Source organism: Chamaea fasciata, unplaced genomic scaffold, assembly GCF_029207755.1.
Source record: "Chamaea fasciata isolate MVZ Bird 193981 ecotype frontalis unplaced genomic scaffold, bChaFas1.0.hap1 SCAF_3, whole genome shotgun sequence".
Taxonomy (NCBI): Eukaryota; Metazoa; Chordata; class Aves; order Passeriformes; family Sylviidae; genus Chamaea; species Chamaea fasciata.
In genome coordinates, this window is record NW_027094088.1 from 8406662 (window position 1) to 8430714 (window position 24053).

The following is a 24053-nucleotide window of genomic DNA, read 5'->3' on the forward strand; positions in this document are numbered from 1 at the left end:
ATTTCCATCTGGAATTTCTACCTCCCATTTAACCCCTTCAAAATTAAGCTTTTAAGTACTCTCTCCATGCACAGTCAGCCTCTCCTCTGGCACTTAAAAGTGCTGAGATCTGTAAAGAATTTTGGCCGTAAGCTTACAAATTGTGTCTTTCCCATTGTATTATTTTTCTCTTTGCTTTTCTCAGCTAGTTATCATCCAACATTTTTTACTTTTAATTAGAAGTCTAGAAGAAATGTTAGCACCAGTTTTAGAGGGGTACAGAGCTGCTCCTTCTCGTTTTCTGGGGGTTTTAGCAGCCCTAGACCTGGAGCAGGGACTGCAACCCTGGAAGCACAAGTCAGTCCTGTCTCTTTTACCAGTGACTGGCAATTGCTCCATTCCAGTGAGGGCAGGGAGACAGGAAAACCAGGGGATTTCAGTCATGAGGGGAAAATGGGTGAGGCACAGTTTCCAGAGTACTGGGGCTGCAGTTTCACTGTATGAAGAAACTGGGAATTGCATAGAACCACCTACTACTCTCAAGGATTAAATTGTTGCAAAATCTCTTCAACCATCTACCCACAAACCTGCTGAAGCCTGAACTGTCTTAAACATTAATTTCCCTCTGTCAACCACTACCCTAAATCGTTTTTGTATTCAAAACATCAGGCTTTTCTTCATTGAATATTTTGGGGGGAGAATGGTAACTGAATTTTGAGCATTCAGAAACAGATGCTAAAATACAACATTACTCAGGAGGTTGTTCCCCACCTAGCACCTGGACACTTAAAGCAACAGCAGCAACACCCAGGAACTGCTCTGTGCCTCTCCTGTCACTGTGGGGCTTTGTTCTTTTTACTACCACAGATCCCACCTCAGTTCAGAGGAGTTAATAACTGACTGCAAGCTTCAGGAGAACCTGGCCTGTAGCAAGGAGCAGCACCTCTGGATCCTCGGGATGATGGAAGCTTTTTGGGTGGTAAGGTTGCCATGTGTTGGCATTCTTTAAAAATAAAAGATACAGGACTTAACTATCAGCTTATAGAGAAAATCAGCTTGATGTAAAGTAACATTTTTATTGAGCCAAGCACGTTTTCCAAAGGCAGCCTGCTCTGTTGTGGTCAGTTTGTTTCAGATTGCATACTTCATTTGTACACTTCATTCACAAAGCATTTGAGAACTACGTTATCCTTGCTCACCTCAAGATGGTTTAATTAGGAATTACAATTTGTTCCTGTCAAAATTCTCGTCACAGTTTTTCTCTTTGAGGTACAACATTGCAGAGGGCTGTAAATCACTTCAGTGGAAGGTTTTACAGAACTGCAGAGAAAGCACTACTGTTGTTTGTTTCTTCCTAAATAAATGTCACACTGAGGTCAAGTAAGGGAGTACAGTGCATGCAGGCCTAATAATTACGTGACATTGTTAATTATCTTTCCTAAAACTGCAGCTGCAAACAGTCTGCAGTTAAAAGCATCTAGGCAAGTATTCCACGAGGCTTTAAATGATACCCCTCCATTTCTTGAAATGGATCAGCAGTTTTGTCATCCCTTTCAGCTCACCTCTGCTGGGAACTCCGTCTCATACAGGGCTTTAATTCTGCCACTCGATACTCTGAATATTAAGGAACTGGAAATGCTTCCTATTGATTGGTGTAGCTCACCGACCTCTGAGAGCAGGACTCACCGCAGCTGAATCATTATTGCTCTCTGAAGCTGGAGGCAAGCAGACCAGAGATCACTGTTCCCAAGTAAAGCTGTTTATATACAGTCTGACTTGCCTCTCGTTCCCTAAAAACCCATAAATAGTGCTTAAACTATGTACAGTCTTATAGAAGTGGGTCTTTATTTTTCCCACAAATAAATTATTTTTTTTTTAGAAAACCAAATGTTAACAAAGTATAAAAAGTAATGCCCTAACAAAACTACAGTGCTATTATCATTCCATGTTGTCTTTTGATTGCTGCAGTAAAATATGTATTTCTTCAAAATATTGCTTCTTCCAACATTGTCTTGTACTCTCTTCATGGGCGACAGGAACCCCTTTGCATTCCAGCTCCAGTTCCGACTGAGCCGCCAGGTCCTGGAAGTTCAAGGCCACTGTTGCATAATGTTCTGAGGGAGGAAAACAGGACCCTTCAGTCAAGTGCTTTTTAAAGAATGACATTTGTTGGTGCAGATTCTCTCTCTGCTGTGCCTGTCCGAGCACAGCCTCTTTTCACAGCCTCTGTTCTCCGAAGGATGTGGACCAAGGGAGTGTCCAGCCGAGGCTGGTCCCTGCCAGCTTTGGTCCTTCTCCCTGCAAAGGAGCCCTCCACTATCAGAGATCCTTGGAAAAACTCACCATCAGGCCAGCTCCTATATCGCCACTTCAGGACAATTCTTTGGCTTGGGACCTGTGGAAGATAAGCAAGTTCTCCTTGTTAGCACGTGAGAGAAGTTCCATTACAGTTCTCCCTGAAATACAGGGAAAGGAGCATTATCTTCTGGAATACTGGACACATGCATGTAAACAAGAGCAAGACTGGGGTTTGGGTTTTGAAATAAACTGTTTTCATGGAGCTTTCAGCCTGCTGCATTCCATTGTTCTGTTTTTTGCTATGGGAAAAGGCCAGGACTCATCATGTACTGCACAGAAAACACTGATTTTCATGCAGACTTTGAAACAAGGACAAGCCCAGTTTTCCCCACTGAAATTTTCAAGTGTGACCGAGTGATTGTGTTACACAACCCAGCCTGGCCCAGTACACAAGTAAGGCACTTGTGCAGATGAAAATGGGTTTTAGGACATTTCAAAAATGCAGCTGAGCTCTAATTATCAGGTTTTTCCCTTCTATTTGCACCAGCATTCAGTTGGGACAGGGTGACACTTGCCCTGAATAGAAAAAGAGATATTTCCCCAGTTATCATCCCTAAAAAGGGATTGGGATTTGGGAGACAGACCCCAAACCTGCTTTCTCCCTCCTCTCAGTTACAAAGGACTGTGCTGGGTTTTCTGCTCCCCGTGCAGGTCCTTTGGTGTGGTCAGTCCCTGCTCTTTTGATGGGACAGAAAAGCCATGCAACAAAAGTCCAACTGTTTGGCTTTGAAATAGAGGAACTGAAATATGCTCTAGAGAAAGCTGAGATTTACAAATCTATGCTGCCTTTTAGCTCAGAGAAGATGCCACCCTCCCGCCCCCTTTTAAAGTAGAGTAGGAGCTTTTTACCAGTTCTGTGTATTCACCGCTGACACAGCCCTCAAACATCTGAAGTTTGCCTCCTTTCTCTGCTTCAATCACAGCTGGGCACTTGGAGAACTTCTGTACCAACTAACAAAAAAACACAAAATGCACCATGCTGGGAGACGAGGGAGGGATGCTGCAGGAATTAACTGAACTCTGATACACCTGAGAGTCTTTAAACACTCATCAGGCTTTTGATTTTACACAGCATTGCTGGGGTGGTGGCAGGGGCCAGTGAGGTGCCACAGTGAGAATATTAATGCACTGGTCAATACAGACCAGCACAAGCTCTGCCCCAGCACATCCACAGCTGCAGACTACAGTTCCCAGACTGGGAAATGAGGGAAATGGAGCAGCAGCTTCAGGAAGGTGCACAAGAGCTGCTTAGAGCCATTTCTGTTTCCCAGAGGTAGCCCTGGGATTGTAATTTAAAGTTCTCCAATACCAGCCCAGACTCGTCTGAAGGACACATTCCCAAAATTAGTGATTGTGTGTTTCACACCCTATAAGCAACAGTATCATCACCTCCAGTAATTAATCTAATTAAGCTGCGGGTAACAGCAGTGCCATTACTGAGCCCTTCAGGCTCCTCAATATCACCTACATCAAAGAGCAAAGCTTTTGTTAAGGACAGCACAAGGAAGCTGCACCCAATCCACAGAACGATGCAGCTTCACTTTGTTAAGGGAACGACTGGCAAAAAAAGGCAGCCTAATAAACATTCATCAAACAGAATCTGCACTTGACACTGTGACATGTTTACTGCTTACACAACTCTTCAGCAGCATCAACATCCACAGTCAGTTAAAATGCCTCCTCAAAGTATCACTTACTTCCTTCTTTGTGAAGATGCTGTAAAGTTCATCAGCTGGAGAGTTGAAGACTTCCCTCATATGTATCCTCACTGTTGGAATTTTTACTCCAACCATATCCAGAGATTGTGGTGTAACGGGGTCCTACAAAGCAAAAAAATATTCACAGGAATTAGTGCGAGATCTTGACCCTTAAAACGCAAGAGTGTTGTCACACCTGCACATTCTCAAACACGGTGTGTGACTGCATGGCAGCTATACACTCTATTTCTGTATTTACTCTTATTAATCAGGAGTCACTAAATTCACTGGCAAAACCTGAAGCCGACATACCTGCACCGTGCTCCCACTTGGCTTTCGCTCCGTGGCCAGTTCCTGACCAACAGGAGCTTTTGTTGGCAGAATCATTCCCAAGGTGAACTCTGTAATGCAGAAAAGCACTTTTCAGCGTGCAGCTGAGCTGTTCAACCCCGCTGACGTTCAGGTACTCAATGAAGATCACCAAAACCCTGGAGAATGGGTAAAACTGTGCAGGACATAAAACCCAATCCAGGTTCCCCAGTTTACCCTTATGCTTCCATCAGGAACAGGCCTAACAGCAATTTCCCTTAAAAAAGGCTTTTCCAAATTACCTGACCCCAAACCAGTAACATCTGCACAGACTTCTGGCAGCACAGCAGATGTTCAGATCAAAGAGAAATAATACCCAAAGAAATTCCTCTAAGTCTGGCAGAAGACTGGAGTGAAACTCCATCCAGAATGGGAGCCGTCCCTGCCAGAGGCTGCCGCCCTCTGAGTTTCAAGTGTTAGAGAATCTCTGGATACCCTAAAAATCATACACAATCATTTCTCAAGCCAAAAAGTTGCTGGATCCAACTTGGGAAAATTACTTTTTGACACAAAAAAAGAAAAAAGTAATAATTTAACAGAGCAGTTCACAATCAGGGGTGCACCAGATAATTTGACTACAAGCTGCAAACGCATCAATTTTTTGAGCATACTTACTTTCCTGGTTCTTGGAAACTGCTGTAATTCACAAAAACACCGCAGTTCAAAAAATAGAAAGGAAAATTTAAATTTGTTTCACCTTTGGTTTAGAAGAACAAGTGAAAATTTGTAAATTTACTAAGTTTAGGATAATAAAACCTTAGAATCTCAAACGACAATGGCAAGCTTAAAGACGAGCAGAGAATGTATTTGTAGATTAAAGAACAGAAATAAAGACAGCATTTCAGAAGCTCTAGAAAATAACTAATTTAATCAATAACTAAAACAAAGGGACACAAAAATAAGGGAGCAGTTCAGGCAAGGAAGGCAGCTTTTAAAATCAGGCAACAAAAAGAAATCCTAATATTGGCCAGTCCTAGTAGGGCCAAGCTGAGCCTGTGTGACCCAGCACAGCCTCAGTCATGGCAGAACCTTCTGGACACGGCCACTTTTGAGAGCAAGAAAGATCCGGAGTGTCAGGACTAACATAATTCATCTCAGCTGGTGACAATTAAAAATAAAACCAGTACAAAGCCAGGGATTTGTCACCATCTGACCAAGCTGTTCAGGGGAGAGGCACCTGCACAGGAACACCCCTAAGGTGCTGACAAATTCATCTGGTTTAATTTACCTGTTTTAAGTGCTTTCAGGTAGTCCCTCAGGGCCTCTCTGACTTTGGTGGTTCCTTCAGTTCTCATCAGGTCCTTCAGAACATCACCTTCCCCTTTCTTCTTGCTAACATTTATCTAGAAACAGAAAAAAATGACAGCACCTAAGAGATCCCAGTCATGAGCCTTTTGGGTTCTGGCAACAAAGGCAAGTGTTTGGGCTTTGTTTACTACGCTCAGAGGACAGCTGCAATTTCTAATTCATGATCTTGGGGTAGCCAAACCTGGCTAAGAATAAGTCCTCTTAAGACATAAATAAATGTAGTATCTCCACTCAGTCTAGTTCACCATGAGCTGTTCTCAGTGGAGGCTGAAGGGTCTGTGGCAGCCACTGTCCAACCAACACAGAGATTCCTTAAGGTCTTAGGGCTGGGGGTGGTTTGCTGTGTTGGTCTGGGGTTTTTTTAAGACTACAAGCAGAGTTCTTGTCAAATTTGTAGCTAAAATATCATCACAAACAGTAATCATTAGCAAAGCAAACTGCACATTCCTCACTGGTAAATTTGAGAACAGAATAAGGCATTATTCCAAGTATAATAAACAAAAGCATGAATTGAACTATCCACATGTAATTAGCCCAGTTAATAACAGGATAAATCAAATTATGATGCCTAGATGTTGATTAACTTTATTTAAGAATTGTGGACCTATACAGCCATAGCAGTGTTGCACACCTACCTCTGTATCATCTACCTCATTTTCTTCTGACAGGTTAGGAATTTCAACAGATCCCTTATGTTTCTCACCAGACTCTTTCACTGTACCTGTATTAACATAACGAATTCTTAAATGCATCATTATAAACTATTTCCCCCACAGCAAGAGTTTCACACTTGGAGCTCAGTTGTACACAGGTGTTACCTGAAGTGAGTTGCCTCAAGGCTGATTTAAAGGAACTGAACAGCAACCTGAGCCTCTCCTGGGAGCTGTGTTCCCTATCCAGGTGCACCAGGGGATGGACAGGGACCCACTGCTGCTGCTCCCTGCACTGCTTTCCCCTGCAGTTGTCACCTGCTCTGACAGCCCTAACAGCCTGTCCCCAACACTGAACGTGCATCCAAGGGTGGGTAGAGGAAAATCATCTTCTCCCCTGAATGTGTCTGCTGAATTCAGAAGCTCCCTGGGATGCCGACCATGCCCTCTTTAGCTGTGTGAAAACTCCCAACATGCGTGCATGTTACCAGGAAATACACATGTGTATAATGGACAGGTACACAACTGGCATTCCTTAAAACAGGAAACTCACATGCACATTTAGAGCACTTGGTATTACATTTAACCACTTTACAATCACTGCACACTGCAGAAAGACTCAGGAATTAAGCTCCACTTCTGATCCTTGGGGCCAAGGCTCATCCCACTGAGCTGCCCCTCAGATCTACACCAAAAAGATTACACTGAAGACTCTTCCCCTTTGCCTTGCAAAAGTGTTTTGTTATTTAAATTAACTCACTAATTAGATCAGATAAAATCTCTTCAGAAAGCAACAACAGAAACAGGCAGGTCTGTCAGCTCAGTGTCAGAACATTAAAAGTCCAACAAGGTGCTACATCAGCAAAACTCTCAAATGCCAACAGCCCAGGGCTGAGCACGACTGCACAAGGGGAATTGCCAGGAAGGCAGATGCAGAATTTCTGGGGATTCTCACTTTCACAGGAGCCACCTGGATCCCACTGTTCCTGACCATCACTCTCGTTACTTTAATTACTTCCCTGAGTCCCCACGCGACCGCGGGGCACTGAGATCCCAGTGAGGGACTCCAACAAACGCCCAAGTGTTTCCTGGAACGAACAGAGTGAAGGGCTGGTGGGAACACAAAGTGCAAAGATCCCTCCCCACTCGGGTCTGAGGCAATGAGGGATTGCACAACGTGCAAAGTCTGTTAATCCACAACTACACAGCCACATCCACACAGGGACAGCAGAACTCGACCCTGGAGTCTCCCAGGAGAACGGGTCACTCAGTGAAGCCATGGGAACTGCTTCACGCCATCCTTGAAACGCTCCTGGGCCCACAAAGCCACCTCAGTGTGCTCTTCCCTGCTCCCTTCCAGCACCAGGATCAGTACAGGAAAAACACACAATATGGTCTTTGCAGACAATAAAATCAATCTTATTTTTGGTTGCTCTTCCCAGAAAGGAAGTGCAAGCATGCAGGAAGGAGTTTTCGGGGAGCAAAACACAAACCTGACTTCATTCAGCTAATCCTATCAGGAATTTTCAGAACCCCAGAGTTTCACAGTGACAGTGTCTGTGCTGGGCAGCAAAGTCCAGGCAGTGAACAAACAGAGCTGGTGGATCAATGTGACACGGGCAGAATGTCAGTGCAGCTCTGCATTTTCACTACCACTGTAATGTAAACAAAGTTTTACTACCTTTTTATCAATCAATCAAATTATGTGTTGGAATTGCACTGCAATGCAATAACAGACCTGAGAAAAAAATTCTTTTTCGGTTTCCTGCCAGTCCAGTGTGAAGCACACATCTCAGAAAGACCCAGCTATAACACATATACCTGCTTTAAAAGGACAAACATGTTTTCACAAAGCTTCCCCCACGATGTGGAATGATCCATTCAAATCCTCATTACAGCCTCTAAAAAATGATAGAACAGCCATTTTGCTCAATTTTAGTGCCACTAAGTGTGTTCAGCTCCTCACTTTCTCGTTTCTCTCTTATCTAAATTGCTAAGCAGAATGCTTTTTCAAACACCGGACTTTCCAAACCGGCTGTAAATCTCAGGATTTTTATCATGTCCTTACATACCCACATTTTAATCTTAGCTTGAAGTCCTAGTTATCCTTGAAGACTTGGAGAATGAATTACAATTTTTTAGCTCAATCTGAACTCTCAATTCTAATTTTAGAGCTCTCAAAACACACAACACGATGGCTATCACCAAAAAAATCATCAGCCTCTGGGGTTTTATTTATTTAGAATTTCCTGTGTAGTAGGAAATTTAAAACTCATTTAAAATTAAGCTCTCAAAGCCATGATTCACTCAGCATAGCAAAGCAGCCAGCACGTCAGAGCTGTCTCTAAACACTGACCAGCATAAACACCTTGTAGAGAAACCGTTTAGAGAGAACTTCCATAGAAATACAAACAAAATGCGGTCTGCCTGCTTCTAACTTTATACTCTGAAATAAACCACACAAAGCCAATTTTAGCTGAACTTAAAGAAGTCAGAAAGCTGATTACGATTCCTCTGTCTCCACTGATTTAAACTGCACAAGAGTATATTTGCCTGGCTCTCTGCTAACATTTACACCACAACTCTAAGTATGGTCTTAGTTTGTAACGCACTTGAAACATACAAAACTCTCTAGAACAAACAACAGTACTTGGTTTAAAGTCCCCTCTCATTGTGGGGTGCGGACTTCAATTCCAGACCTGTTCTGGTCTCAGCAATATTCCAGTCAGGCCACTCTCCCCACCCGAGGGCTGAGTATCTGGGGAAACACAACTTGTCACTTGGCACTACAATATCCAGGGACAATTTCCTGTGCCCGCTCATTCCATCAGCTGCTCCTGCTTCTTACTCCAGTGCAAGACACAGGCCACAATCTGCTGTCAAGTTTCAGGCATATAATAAATGGAAAGAATTCCTTAGTATCACCAAAAAATACTGCAAACAAAGAGCTTGTCATGGGACAAGCACAGCGGAGGGCAGCTCCAAGAGCTGGGATTACAAACGGATATGGCAAAACAAAAAGATGCACGGGCACAGCCCCCAGTATCCCAAGAAATTGAGAATTATTTCTATTTCCCACTAAAGAGTTTTATCCTCAAGTAATTCATAATCCTCAATGTAAACTACAGTTAGTTTTTGGAAACAGCTGTAATGTGACGTCTGCTAGGTTTTCCTGCTCTCCACAGGCACGGGGCACACAGCTGTAATTCCGAGCTGTAATTTGGGAATAGTGGAAGTAAACCAGCCCTGGCACTCTGCTGTCAGTATCTCCACAATGCAGGCATTCACTTCTTGCAAACCGAAGTGAATAATCCCGTGCTGATACCCCGGGAACGCAGCGCTAAGGAATATGTGGTGGAAAAAGCCTGGGTGAGGGGGAAAGAGCCAAGCTCGGGTTTCAAGGTTATTTAAGAATACGCGTTTATCCAGTCCGGGCCCACGTGGCTCCCGCAATCTCCCCACGACTCTGAGTCACTGCAGTTCACCGAGACATTCCCGCTTTCCCAGCCCGGAGGGGACAGGTTCCTCTGCAGAGGATGGCCCCGACGGCAGCAGGGCCCAGCACAGAGCCCACGGGGCCCGTGCCAACGCCACCTCCCCCCGCATCCCCCTTTCCCCCCGTACCTTTCCAGCTGAGGCGCAGGTTCCACTCGTAGAAGAAGATGAGTTTCCCTTTGCGGCTGTTGCAGGACGCTTCGCCCTCCACGTGTTTGAGGTCGCCGATCTCGCAGCGCCCGGCCTCGCCCTCCACCACCAGCCCCTCCAGCACCTCCTTCAGCTTCCTCTTGGACCAGCTGGTGGCGTCCCGCTCCGTCCTGCCCCGGGAGCGGCGGGGTCAGCGCCGGCCGCCCATTCCCCCCCAGCCCCGTCCCGCACCCCGCGCCCGTTCCCGCCGCATCCCGGCGCTCACCAGTGCCAGTTGTTCACGTTGGTGGCGTCCGCGCGCTCCTCCACGATCCAGCGCGGGTCCCCCTGGCCCCACTTGGCCATGGCGCTGCCCCGGCCCCGCGGAGGCGCCTCCCTCCCCGCCGCTTCCGCCGGCACCGCCAGAAGGTGCCAGAAACTTCCCCGCCCCGCCGGAGGAGGAGGAGGAGGAGGAAGGCGAGGCCCTGCCCTGCCCTTCCTCCCGGCGCGGAGGGCGGAGGCAGCGGGGGCGGCGGCGGCGGCCGGAGTCTCCGCGCTGCCGTGGGTCTCGGCCGCCGCTCCTCCGCTCCTGTTCCCGGGAAAAGCCGCTCCTTCGGGGCTGCTCCCGGCTCCGGCAAGGCACCGCCTAACTGGAAAAGAGGAGAGGAGAAAAAAAAAAAAAAAAAAAAAAAAAAAAAAAAAAAAAAAAGGGAAACAGGAAAATTAGAAAACAGACTCTCGTTTTCAAACACTGCGGCGGACACTTCTGCGCAGAAGAACAGAAGAATTAATGTCCCGAAATGACTCCATCTGAAGCAATGACAAGGCAACGCCTCTGGAATCGGGTTTATTGTCTTGCCCATTTGACACGTGCCAAAAGAAATTAAATACACTGAGACAGCGCTGCTGCTGGGGAAGCAACCCTGCAGTACAGCACTGCAGCCCTTCCCATTATATTGCTTGTCCTCTTCCTTATATATGCTTGCAACAGCAGCGGAATTATAATCTGGATCACATTCCCATATTCTTATTGCTCATTTAATTCTGAGTTGTTTCAATGAGTCTCATTGTGGTTTTTCTAAAAATTTTCTTCATCGAGTGTTCTTATCAGAGAGATACACGATCACCAGATTCATCGCCTTCAGACTCATCGCCTTCAGACTCATCATCTCCAGGCTCTGCGTCCAAAATCACTGCCACCTCGGAAAATTTAACTCCTTTCAGTTCTTTCTCGGGGGCAGGCAATGTGGGATGAGGTGTTAAGGGAACAGCTGGCCTCTGGTTTGTGTCTGTCAGAAAGGAATCCTGCAAAAAAGCGTAACGCAGGTGAGGCAGAAAGCTGCAAATGGTTGAGTGTGGAGAAATTAAACAGTAGGAATCATAAAATTGTGAGTCCTTTACTGTTCACATTCCATAAAGACAGAAGAGAGTCATCACTTCAGGATGAAAGTCCTGCTCCTTCTTCTAGGCAGGGACAAAGCCCCTCCTCTAAGATTTTTTAACACAATCATAGAATGGTTTGGGGGTGGAAGGGACCATAAGAGATTGCCCAGCCCCAACCCCTGTGCCATGAGCAGGGACACCTTGCACTAGACCAGGTTGCTCCAAGCCCTGGCCAGCCTGGCCTTGAACACTTCCAGGGATAACTTTACAAGATTTTTGGGGGGTTTTTTTTTTGTTTGTTTGTTGTTTTGTTTTGTTGTTTGTTTTTTTTTGTTCCATCAGATTTGCTTTTGTGATTGTTCCTTCAGTTATTTGATGAATAACAATAAAATACCTTTCACTCCATGCTTTGCAATCAAAAAGCTCGTTACCTGTTTTGTTGTGAATCCCACAGTGGGCTGGACCTCCACACTTCTACTTTCAGCAGCTTTTTCAGGTGCTCCGTTTTGCTCACTTTCACCCTTGTAATCCAGCAGCACTGTCTCCAGGTAATTGTTTTTTTCAGGGGCCTGAATTTCATCTTTTTCAACATCATCTCCTCCAGTACCTTCCAGGTTGTCAAATGACATCATCTCAGTTCTCCTAAGAGAGTTCAGAGAATTCATAGCACTTGGAGCTGAGACAAAAATCTCAGCCTCTCTACAACCAAGAGCAGCATGTACACTGATCTCAAAATCAGCAGGATTTTACCCAGGGGAATTAAGTAGCTTCTTGTATCCTGAAGGGTCTTCTCTGCACTAGGATTAACAATTTGCTAAAGAGTAAGTAGGAATTTGCCTTTGATACAAGATTAAAAGGTATTAACTCCTTCAAGTGTAGACATTTTTAATTTACCATTTTAAAGGTCCTTAGAAATGGACTTAGAGCTTAGTGGGAGATCCAAGGGAAATTCTATGGTACCAGAATAAACTACAACCATGGTTTTTATAGGCAATTTTTTATAGATCTGTGATAGCTGCTGTCTACTTACCCATAATTCATGTGCTCTGGTTTCTCTAAGCTTTTCAGACTTCCATTTCTGTCAACTGCCCATGGGTTTTCAATGCCCTCCATAATTTCAACTTTCTTAACCAAATCCTGTTTCCCATACTTTCTGAAAATATTAAAATAATAATAATAAAAAAATATCTTTTTGAAGATTGGCTTTACAGTTGTTTTAGAAACAGAAGATGAATTATTTGTGTAATAAGTTGAATACACAACATTTCTTTTCAGTGTTACACTGGGGATTAGTTTGGAGTATTTCCTATTTTTCCATAATGGTAGCAGTGTAAATGTTTGCTTCCCTTCTGGAAGTTATTTGTTTTCCTCTACCATGTGGCCCTGCTGCCACTGAAGTTAAGCAGCAAAACCTCCCTTGATATCATCATTTTTGGGGTTGGAAGAGACTCATGTTCCTCCCTTCACAGTTAAAATTTCTGCTGCCCACATTTCTCTGTTTTAGAAGTATTTGTTTCTGCTTTTGCTGTGTGGCAAACACAAGGAGAAACAACTTTCAGTTGTGTGTGGTGCATCCAACATAACAAATCTCAGGCAATGCTCCCTGCAAATGCCAGTAATTTATCAGGCAGACATTTTTTGGGTTGACGCTTAATTAAACCCACCAGCTGTAAGTCTCAGTGCCATGGTCAAGGCCAACCCTCTGTACCTTTTCCTTTTCAGATCCAGCAGGACATAGGCCAGGAAGGCGATGGAGGTGACGGCGAGCAGCACCCCGAGCACGATGGCGGCCACGAGCTCCGGGGATGCCGGGGCGGCCGGAGCCTCCCCGACGGCAGCGCTGACAGATGTGGAAAACACCTTCTCCAGCTCCAACTCAATGTCAACCTTCTGCTCCCGCAGTTTTCTGAGCACAGAAGGGGAAAATGTGCCTGATTTACTTTCATTTTGGCTGCAGGAGTAGTGAAGAAAATAGAGAATATCCCTCCCTGGTCTGCCAAGACCTTTCCTGAGGATTCGGACTTGTCATGTCTTTCATTCAGGAAAAGCTCCGTTTTCCAGAAACCACCCCTGCTGCTCGTGACCTAAAACTAAAATGCTGCAGAGCTTGGACAGTTGAACTAGATCCACATCACTGGCAGGTTACCAAAGAAATGTAAAATACACCTAAAGTGTGAGTTTTTAACCAACATTCTGCCACTCTGAGGTCAATATATATTTTAATTATATTTTCTCCTTCAGCTTTTTTTTTTCTTAAACTGACTTTTAAATCTATTTTGCACAATGAAATAACCTTACTTATGTTTTTCGGCAAACTCTGAAAAGTAGCTTTCAAGTAAATAGTGAATCACCTTTCTGAATTCTAAAAAGCCTGTCTGCATAAGCTCTGGCCCCCACAAGTCAGACTGTGCCATACAGACCTTTTTACATCTCCTGCAGGTACTTCCTGGTAGGCCTCATCAAAAGCAATGATCCATACTTCAGTTTCATCAGTGCTGCTCCTTGCTTTTCTTTCAAACTCCTTGGAATAAATATTAACCACGTATACATTCCATTCAAGTTTATCTTCCAGGACCCTGACATCATATGAAGAAAACATTTTTTCAATTAACTGGGCAATGATAGATTCTTTTATTCTGGAAATTAAATGAAGCCGTCTTTAATACAACACTAAGCAGATATTAATTGATTGATACTAATAAAAATCTCTTGGCAGGTATTTTAATCTAAGCATGTAAAAATGCAGGATTATCATCAGCAAGGAAATTAAGCTATTTGTCCAAAATTGTTCAGTGATTGAGTAGCAGAGGAAAAAAAAAAATCTATAGATTACTATATACAGTAAAGGTGGAGAGGAAGGAAATTTAGTCTCATAATCCTCATTGTTTTCTCCTCTTTCCAGAGATTTAGTGCTGGATTGGACCAGTGGCCCAGTTAATCCATCATTCTGGTAGCAGTCAGCACCAGCTGCTTCCAAGAAAGTTTTTCATTTAATTTTTACCGACAAGAACTTGTCCGCAATAGCATCAACATCATAAACTCGTTTTTCCCACCTTCAGAGTGATTTCCTTTCATAAGCACAGGACTCAATCTTTCCAATGTAAATATATGTTTATGTGTAGCCAAAAAAAAAAAAGATCTTCCATCCTTGTTAGCATGCCAAAAAGGCCCAGTTATGGTTTTAATTGTATGGTGGCCATCACACATCACTGGCTAATCCCCTGTTCCTGCAGGGCTGGGATGTCCTGGGGAAGAGCTCTGCTGCTGTGCCATGAGGTGGGGTTTTCAGCTGTAGCAATGGTCGGTTTGGTTTGTGGTGTCTGCCCTATGTCTCCACGTTTTTATCCTGCCGTCCAGGAAAAGTTTTACCCTAGGCTGTTAAAAATGGCACAAACACTAACGTAGGAAGAGATCACTTGAAATTATCTAGTCCAATGACCTCTAAGATTTGTCAGCTTCAGGCTAAAACCTTACAAGGCAAAAATTGGTGGATTCGTGTGAATTCGCTGAAATTATTCTGAGCTATGTCAAATTGAGGGCCTGGCTTTTCCTGGACACTGGCTGTATCAGCTCCCTGTAAGCTGTCAGACCCCTGTCCCAAAGGGACTTGGAATTCATCATTAGATATTATACCAAAATAAGCTTTACAGTTCCAAAAATACCTTTGCATTTCAGCCCTGTTTCTTTCCACAACATTGATCTTCTGATTAAGAACCAGCATCACAATGTTGCTACTGGAACTGGAATCAACAGTTACCTAATAAAGAAACACAGATAAGATTTTCTAAAGCATTTCTACCTCTCATAGACTGAGCAAAAAAACCTCAACCCACTAAACAATAACAAAACCCCTCTGATACAAAATCAAAGTCCTCCAAAAATCAGGTTTTGTATCAACGTCTTTTTATATGTCAATGAAAATGGCAACCTCTTAATTCTAGTATGTAAATACTCGTGTATCTGACAGCCCTACTGACAGTGTTAAGTAATTTTTTGTTTTTGCTGTTACCAAACTTAGCCCTTCTTGTTTACAATTTTGACATGGAAGTAAATCAGGATTTTACATAAAAATCTTCCTTACACTGACTGTTGTCTGGGCTGTGAGTCTTCTTGTGCCTTGGTCTGCAGCTTGGACTTCCAGATAAAATGTTCCAGTCTTTCCTGCTACAGCAACTGTAAAAATCTCCCCTGTGTGTTCATTGATGTCGAATTCGTTGGTTTGACCTCTCACTAAGCTGTACAGCAGAAGTCCATTGTCTCCCGAGTCTGGATCTGTGGCCTGGGTTTAAAAAAGGTGATTTGTGACACTCAGCCTGGGCTGCACATTGCTCTTCAATCAGTAAACTCAGCTCTTGAGAACAGATTTAAGGCTCCTTTAATGCAGTGGAAGAAACTCAGCTCTGTCACAGGATTTCTGTCCTTGTGAAGAGCGCAGGAAATACTCTACCTGGACTGTAATGACAGGGTATTTGTAGGGCACAGAGTTGGGAATGCGGGCAGAGTAGGAATTGCTGGAAAACACAGGCTCTTCATTCACATCCTGCACAGAGATCGTCAGCATGGCCACGTTCTCAGCAAACAGGTCTGGAAAAAGCACAAGTGAACCACCTTGGCCACCAGCTTTTCACATCAAACTTTACAAGTCAAAGAGAACCACCACTCCTGTATGGATTGCAAATACAAAATGTGTGTTCATTGCTCCACTGAAATGTCCTTCAAGGCGAGAAGTTACCTGAACGCTGGACTTCTGCAGCAGAGAAGACTTTTTCGTTTGCTTGAATTAAGATCACATACTGAGAAACTTCCTCATAGTCCAAATTAACGGCTGTTCTCAGCTCACCACTTTCAGGATCCAGTCTAAAGTGACCTGGAAGGACAAACATGCACTTTTGCTGTGACAGCTACCATTTCACTTGTACCCCCTCCTACCTCTCGTGTCTTAGTTGCCCTTGGGATGTTCCCATGGCTTCTCTGCTCTGAACAATGTGAAATTCAACACTTCCACTGGCCAAGCAGCAAAGGCATCATCACAGCTGGGTTCCTACCCCACACCAAACAGCTCTTAAATGTGTAAAGGAACAGTAAATGTGAAAAAGAATTTCACATGATTTCACAAATAAGGAGAATTGCAGCTCCTTCTTGCACAGCTCCATTTTTTATGCATTTCCAAGTTTTCTCTCAGTTCCTATGTCCTTCTTTTGTTGTGGGTGAAATGGAGCCTGGGCAAAGCTGCAAGGGGGCAGATGCCTTAACATAAACGCAAGGAAATGATGAACTAAAAGTGATTGGCAGGGAGGAAGCTGCTTGTTAACAACACTTTCTATTTTGGCTCCTCCTGGTCTTTAAATTGTCCTAGTTTAAGATTAAAAGAAGCCATTTCTTAGCAAGTTACCACCCTTTCTAAAGCCAAAGATCAGTAAAGTCAATGCTGAAAAGCCCTGAAAATATTCTCTGCGTACTCCTTTCTTTAAAAAAGTTTTATCCAAGCTCTCTATATCCTCATTTATGCACATCAGCACCTGCCATGCAAAAGACAGGTTATGATGTTCTCCTGGCTATTTTAACTCCTAAGAAGGATAGTACTCACCTCTTTCATTGCCAGATACAACAGTGTAATCAATCGGTTTTCCTGAAGTTTCAACCGCAGCAAAATCATAAATTAAATAATCCACTCCCGTGTTTTCCGAAACAGAAACGCTAATGCAGGAAATAAATGATGAATTGTAATGTTAAATTTGCAAACAGTGGCTTCCCAGGAAGGCTTTGAATTTTAATTCTTTAAAAGAAAGTTCTCTGTGGAAAATCTTGCCTCTTCCCCCCAGATCTGTTTGCCAGATCTGCCCAATTTTCAGAGTTCAGTGCAAACCCTGATTTTCCAGCCAGATTTTGGGTCATCCTTGAGTAAAACCTAAGGAAAAATGTTTTATAGTGTTCAAGAGAAAAGGGACAAAGAGTCTGGCTTATAAAAGCTGCAAAGTAGAGAAATAAAAGGCAATGCCTCAACTCACATTCACAGAACCCCAAGTATAGCAGAATTTCCTATGTTTTTTCTTTAAAGAAGCCCTCAAAACTGATGTCTTTTCTTCTGCATGGAAAAATACGAAAACGACCTTCAACTTTGCTATGCTTTGCACTACCTGGTGAACACATCGCAGTTACTTAACTCACTATGAAAGCCTCACCTGATCTCACTTGTGTTGAAGCGAGGAACGAATGGGCGGTTGTCAAACACGCTCAGAGTAACCACAGCAGTGCCATTTAAAGGAGGAGAACCTTTGTCCTTTGCCATCACTGTTAAATGCATCTCTCCAGATCTAGACAGGTTTCCAGTTGTAATTATCTTCCCCTCACTCAAATCCTCTATCAAGAAGAATGGGCTCACAGTGGGATCCGGGACAATGTAATACTCAATAAGGCCATTTTGCCCCTGCCATGAAAGGAACAGAATTTCATGGAACTGGGAGATTGTTTGGAAGAGTAGGATAAACACTGTAACAAGAGATCCAGAAAACATCGAAATGTCTCTAGCGAAATAATTTTGAAAATACTGATTCTTTGAAGAATGAAAGCCATGGTAGGATGCGTACAAATTAAAACAAACAAACAAACAAACAAAACCCCAAAGCAGAAGAAAGTACACAATACATCGATCATTTGCACAGTAAAAACATGGCAAAAAGTCTCTAATGAAAATAAGTTAGATGTGTAGAGGGGGACAGTCAGAGTAGTGAGGGTGGCACAGGGAGGACAAGTGCCACTCTGCACAGCTGAAGGAGGAGTTTCATTGGGGTCTCAATGCAGATCTCCCACAGTTCAGCAATTTTCAAAGGCAATTTCATTTTTTATACAAAGTCACTGAAAAGGCTGATTAAAAAAGGGCTGTTAGATGATTTGCAGCAATGTACCACAGCTGCAGCTATTCCAACCAAAATTATGCATGAAGAAATAGGAAGGCACCTGCTACACCTATTTTGTTGTCACTTGGAGATGTTTCATCTTGTAAATGATATAATTACTAGTGATGTTGTCATGGTGATGTGGTTGACTACTGGATATCCCTGCCAGTGCCTGGATACTATTTGATGGGTGTAGTACAGATATATCAAACAAAATTACATTTAAAAATGGGGACAGAGAGAATCAGCTGGGCTGCCACACTTCAGAGGAGTTTGGCAAGCAGACATTTCCTTGCTCAAATCAGCTATATGATGTTTAATTTTTATAGATTTTTCTACCTCAAAAGTTCAAATAACTTCAGAGACACTACATTGCTTCAGTCCTTGTATACTTCTGAAGGACTGGTGCATGCAGCTGTTTGTAGTAAAGGGAAAAATTAAAGGAAATACAGCTGAGGAAACATGCCCAGGGCCAGGGAGTATGTCATTGTCAAGGCAGAGCCAGGAATACTCCTAATTTCCAATCCCCAGGGCTGGTAGTTAAGCAGGATTCACTTTCTGCTACATTGGGAGCTGCGTGGCAGGAGAATGGAGCAGGATGCGCTTGTGCTGCAGCCCAGAGCAGTGTCAGGGTCACAGGAGGAATCACCTGGTCGCGGTCGGTGGCGCTCACGGTGAGGACAGGAGCACCCACGGGATTCACCATGTTTATGGAAGCGGAATAGGAGCTCTGGGCAAACACGGGGGCATTATCATTCACATCAATCACTGCAACACTCACATGGGTGGCTGCCTAGAAAACAAAATGGTGCCATGCATTTTAGAGTATTTAGAAACTCTTATTTAGCACTGTTTTTTTCCTCACTGGCACATGCAACAGAAATTATAAATGAGGCTTCAAAAATGCTGCAGTAAAATATTGTTTGGGTTTAATTGTGTCAACTCATCTTCAGAGATCTCTACAGGATTTTAACAGGAGAGGCAGGAATTCAGTGTTGGAGTAGGATTCTTCTTGAAAGGTGTCTGAATGAGTAAGAACAGGATGGGTTTAGGCAACCTCCACCATGCAGTCAAGGAAACCACACATGTTCTGATTCTGTTAAAGAAAGTGTCTCATATTTTTTCAAATAAAAGAAATACAGAATCAGAACAGTCTGCTGAAAATACTTCTTCTCCCACAAAAAATTATCACATCACTTATGGTTCTAACAGCAGCACACAAACTCCAGTTCCCCAGCACAGGTCAGTCAGCAAACAATTCAGGGTCAAAGCCTATCATGCATAATTTTGAAGTATTTCACATAATTAAAGTATATTACTACTCATTGTGGTTAAAGGCTGTAGAAGTCTGACTCTAAACATGATGAGGTGACTCATTTATTCTACACAATAAATGCCTGGGATAGATCTCCCTCCCAGTAGTTCAAAATCCACTCTGAAGGGTCGCTGTTCATTACAGTAATGGTCTCTTACCTGGTAGAAAGGGGCAGATTTATTGTTGACTGCAGTCACTGCAAGGTTGTATTTATTCATGATTTCATAGTCTGGAGAGTTCCTTATCTTAATGATGCCCTGTATTTCATCTATTTCAAATATATTTTCTCCGTCTCCTGAGACAGATTTAAACAAGCATTATCAAATAATACATCTTAGCTGCACATAATTAACTGTGCTCCTAAATTATATGTTTACTTGTGTCCCAAATGCATCAAAACAATTTTTTTAAGTAGCATATGGATAATGTAGAAGAAGAGCAGAAATATTTTGAGTGAATGCGCATCTGAAACGTGAGCCAAGGTTTGAAAATTGTATGAGCATAAATTAGTAACATTCCAAACCAGGTGACAGTGAATGGCTTTGGTGGAAATAACAGGGATAATACTAATTATGCTCATAATTGTATGGACAGCAAAGTGCCAGTGCAGTGACAGAATTCCTTGTTACCTGTAAGGTTATACAGAACAAAGGCATTGTCTCCTGTGTCTCTGTCTGATGCTGTGATTTTTCCAACTATGAATCCCACAGGCACATTTTCATGGACACTGAAGTCAGGCACTGGATCAAACACAGGTGGCCAGTCATTAACATCAGTGATCTTTATCACAACTGTGCAGTAACCCCTCTTCTTCTCAGGGATTCCATCGTCTTCAGCATACACCACAACCTGTAAGTTACACAGTTACCGGAAATGAGAAGCCATACAAAGAGGTTCTTGCATAAGGATTAAAAAAAATCTTGGTGTATTTTATGAAATGTTTTTAGAAATATAAAATCCAGCTCTAAATTCACCTCAAAATGATTCTTGAAAACTGAAGGAGTGTTTGGGTGAATTGAAAAAGTCTTTCTGTGTAGAACCAACAAAATCACCAATATTTTTACTTGAAGCAAAGTAAGACCATAAAAAATATCCAGCAGTGGCAACAACAAAGAGAAGATTAACTGAGAATCGTATCTGCAAGATCTCAGTCCAGCACTGGTTCAAGCAACAGACAGTGCTGAATACATGAGCTGTCATTGTGAAATTAGTTATTCATGTGCTGAAGTGTTGCCAGGGCAGATGAACAATGAGCTGTGCTTGAATTTCATTATAGTCAAAAGGCAGTGGCTTGTTTTAATAATGTCTCACACCTTGAGATGCTCCTATTCTAAACCAGTGCAGAAAACATTCAAGCATTATCAAGCTAAACAAAAGCACAAGTGTCACCTGTTTTCCAAAAGAAAGATAAAGAGTTCTGAATAAAAAAGATGTAAAAAACCTAAAGCAAACCTGATACTCTGTGGGTTCCTCTTCATAATCAAAGGGGGCTGTGGAATAAAGGATTCCAGTTGTTTCATTTATCCTGAATTTTAGTCCATGTCCATTGAGAATGCCGTATGTCAGGAAGCCATTTCTACCTGTGTCATTGTCCTGAGCTTTCAGCTGCACAATCTGAGTAGCAGGGGAATTCTGTGGAGGAGGAAAGACTGAGGCTCTCAGAGACTGCTTTGCTGCAATTGCTTGAATTATGTGAAAGTAACAGATACTGCACCCACTTACAGTAGTATGGGCTTTAAAATCAAAATTATACAACTTTTTCAGCACAGTAAGAGAGTCTCTTGCTTTCTCTAATTTACAGAAAATAACTGTTTTCTTCCCCCCCCGTCTCTACCCATAGCTGCAATTTTCAGGGAGAAAAATTATTTCAAACAGCCCAAATGTTAACCTCAAGCATCCGACTTGCTGTTATTTCTGTTCAGCAAACTCTTTTCTTATGAAACTCAATGGGTGTTCTCAACTCCAAAGTCATGTTTCTTTCTGAACACTATTTGGCTAATCAAAATAAATTATCTAATTCTTCCTTTTTAACAATGTTATTTGCACCAAGATTGACAGTAGATATCAGCATTTCACTTGCAGAGCCATTTGAGACCTCATCTGAAGTTATTTGATCCAACAGGGCATCCAGCAATTCCCACTGTGTAAATATTTCACATGGAAATCAATTTTTTAAGGTTGGGAAATGTGATTCTGGTTCTTCTCCATTAAACTAACTGGGAACATTAAAATTAGGTGTAATAAATGAAACTATATTTAACTCAGTGGTGGAAATGGAGTAGATTTTAAATCAGTTGTGGCTGCTAAAGGCAATACATGTGCATCAGCTGGAGATCTCAAAGGCAAGGTATGTGCTCTATAAAATATTAACATGATCAATGTGCTTCTTTTTTTAAAAAAAAAGCAACCAGCAGATTAAAGTGTGAAAAGCATTGCTTGAAAATTGAGAGTGAAATGTTGAGCAAGATGCTTTTGCATATTTAAATGCTGTGGCTTCTTCTATAGAGAACCACAATGGCTGAAAATCTGACTGAAATCTGGCTTGTTCTCTGCTGCTGATCACTTGTGCCAGCAAAATCACAACAGATTGTACGTGAGCAAGAGGAGAAATAGTGCGAAATTAGAGACTTTGCCCTGTTACTTCCCTGTGTGAAGCTCCCTTACAAAAAGCTGAGTGATAGCCTATGAGGTGCTCAGCACCTCCAGTAGATTTTGAATGCACCTGAATATTCTCTATGTAAAATATTCAAAATGGAGTGGTAGTTCTTCCTTCATGGAGCCCCTTATTAGAAAAGATTCACTTTTCCTTCAATAAGTCCACACTTCTAGATCATTCTTGTTGTGTATTGGGATTTCCAGCTTGAAATAAACCTCACATCATTATATGGTAGGACTGAACAGCAAGTCTGCCCAGTTCCAGAAGGTTTACTTGTATACTCAACAAAAGATTGTTTTTATTGTTTTGAAGACTTAATTTTGAGATTCAGTTTGGGTGACATTTTCTTACCTCTGGCAATCTCTCTTCTAGTAGAGAAGATGGGAAAACCGGTGGGAAATTGTTTTCATCAATAACTTCCACCACCACTTCAACTTCATTAAATATGGCAGCATTAGATGAGTCTGTTGCTCGTACCTTGAAATTTACTGGAAAATCTTCCAGTTCTAGATTCTTACTTGTTCTTACGATACCATTGGATGAATGGATAATGAAATATCCTGGTTAAAAAAAAAATCAACCAGAAATTATTCTGGTTAGGATTTCATTAGTTGAAACTGAAGATATGAATCCTCCAGTGAAAATGTCACATTATTTATATGAATGTTGTATGTTACAGTATTCTTCAGAGAACAAAATAAAATTCAACATTTTTACAAGGTTGACAAGAATGTCAGATATATCCAGGGCCGTAGTTAACAAAGATAAATAATTCAGAAGGTCAGATGGGAACCAAAAGGGAGAAAATTCAATCCACCACTCTCCAGTCAGATCTCCATGTTCCTCTGAAACAGTGAGAGATTATTTGCCCCTCTTTCAGTTAGAAAGTTTTATATTTCCTAAGAAGTCCTGCTCTTAATGGAGATGTGGAATTTTGCAACTACCTTGAAGATCACGACTTCATACAAAAGTCTTTACAAAACTTTACAAAACTGAAGTACAAATTGGCTGTTTGATGATAGATTAAAATCAGCTCTATATTTAGTAAAAAAAACGTGACAAAGAACTGACACATTTGACCACATATAAACTTGCTCTAGGCACTCACATTTGTTAGGAAAACGTTGCTGAGTTAGTCTTTCTACTAGAAGTTTCTGTGCTATTATTTTTCTTTTCTCCAGCCAGAGTAACTTTATGCCTGACCAGATACAGCCTGATCTTCCTGCAGCAGACACAGCACAGAGCTGGTGAAGCCAGCCCTGTATCATGTGCCTTCTGCTGCTCTGACAGAAATTCAATCGTGCCCACACCTGATGCACATCAAATTGGTGCATTGGGTTCGTTCCCATCCAGTATTAACAGCTGTGGAACTGAGGTAAGAGCAAAAGGAAGGAGAGAAGAAACCATCCCAATGCTCTGTGCTGTGCTTGTTGTTTCACACCCCCTCTTCCCATTATTCCACATCCAAGGCTCACCTTTCTCATCTCCAGAGGCAATGCTGTAGTTCACAGGGAGTTTGTACAAGGCACTGATCTCTACAACAAATGTATCTGCGGGAGTCTTCTCTGACAGAGGGGCAGGGTGATAGGCTTCTTCCAGGAACACTGGGTAGGACACATCCATGGGAGCAATCATGACTGACACCTGCAGGGAAAAGGACATGGCCATGGGGGTGATGTTTGCAGCTTTAGCTGGAACTTTCCTATTGAGGTGTGAGACAGCACAAGTCCAGGCCTTGACAGTGAGTAGCCTGGGATTGCTTCATGCTGAGTTTGGCACTGCCCTGAAGGGAGCAAATACTGGTGGGAAACATCAGAA

The 24053-nt window shown here is 42.6% G+C and overlaps 2 protein-coding genes across 2 annotated transcripts; both read right to left on the reverse strand.

The window, feature by feature from the left end:
- Positions 1-1843: 1843 nt before the first annotated feature.
- On the reverse strand, positions 1844-10398 carry LOC136286375 (activator of 90 kDa heat shock protein ATPase homolog 2-like). Its single transcript, XM_066177875.1, has 9 exons — positions 10272-10398; positions 9986-10176; positions 6347-6432; positions 5632-5746; positions 4347-4435; positions 4035-4157; positions 3187-3288; positions 2323-2374; positions 1844-2093 (listed from the first exon to the last, which is right to left on the reverse strand). Exons 1-9 carry the CDS (start codon positions 10349-10351, stop codon positions 1918-1920), a joined length of 1014 nt encoding a protein of 337 aa, XP_066033972.1. The 5' UTR covers positions 10352-10398; the 3' UTR covers positions 1844-1917.
- A 421-nt stretch (positions 10399-10819) lies between these two features.
- On the reverse strand, positions 10820-23689 carry LOC136287933 (cadherin EGF LAG seven-pass G-type receptor 1-like). The gene is made up of 17 exons (XM_066180618.1): positions 23677-23689; positions 22587-22795; positions 21032-21211; positions 20209-20428; positions 19738-19874; positions 18914-19057; positions 17551-17795; positions 16956-17065; positions 16101-16235; positions 15816-15952; positions 15450-15647; positions 15031-15125; positions 13789-13944; positions 13077-13274; positions 12399-12521; positions 11800-12010; positions 10820-11290 (listed from the first exon to the last, which is right to left on the reverse strand). The coding sequence occupies exons 1-17, from the start codon at positions 23687-23689 to the stop codon at positions 11093-11095; spliced, it is 2709 nt and encodes a 902-aa protein (XP_066036715.1). The 3' UTR covers positions 10820-11092.
- Positions 23690-24053: the final 364 nt, after the last annotated feature.

Coding starts and splice junctions, on each gene's coding strand:
- LOC136286375 (XM_066177875.1), bottom strand. CDS start 10,351: ATGGCCAAGTGGGGCCAGGGGGACCCGCGCTGGATCGTGGAGGAGCGC. Junction 6,433..9,985: donor CCTGCGCCTCAGCTGGAAAG/GTACGGGGGGAA, acceptor ATGTTAATACAG/GTACAGTGAAAGAGTCTGGT. Junction 2,094..2,322: donor ATATAGGAGCTGGCCTGATG/GTGAGTTTTTCC, acceptor TTCCTCCCTCAG/AACATTATGCAACAGTGGCC.
- LOC136287933 (XM_066180618.1), bottom strand. Junction 13,275..13,788: donor CCTGCAGGAGATGTAAAAAG/GTCTGTATGGCA, acceptor TTCTGTGCTCAG/AAAACTGCGGGAGCAGAAGG. Junction 12,011..12,398: donor CCAGAGCACATGAATTATGG/GTAAGTAGACAG, acceptor GAACTCTCTTAG/GAGAACTGAGATGATGTCAT.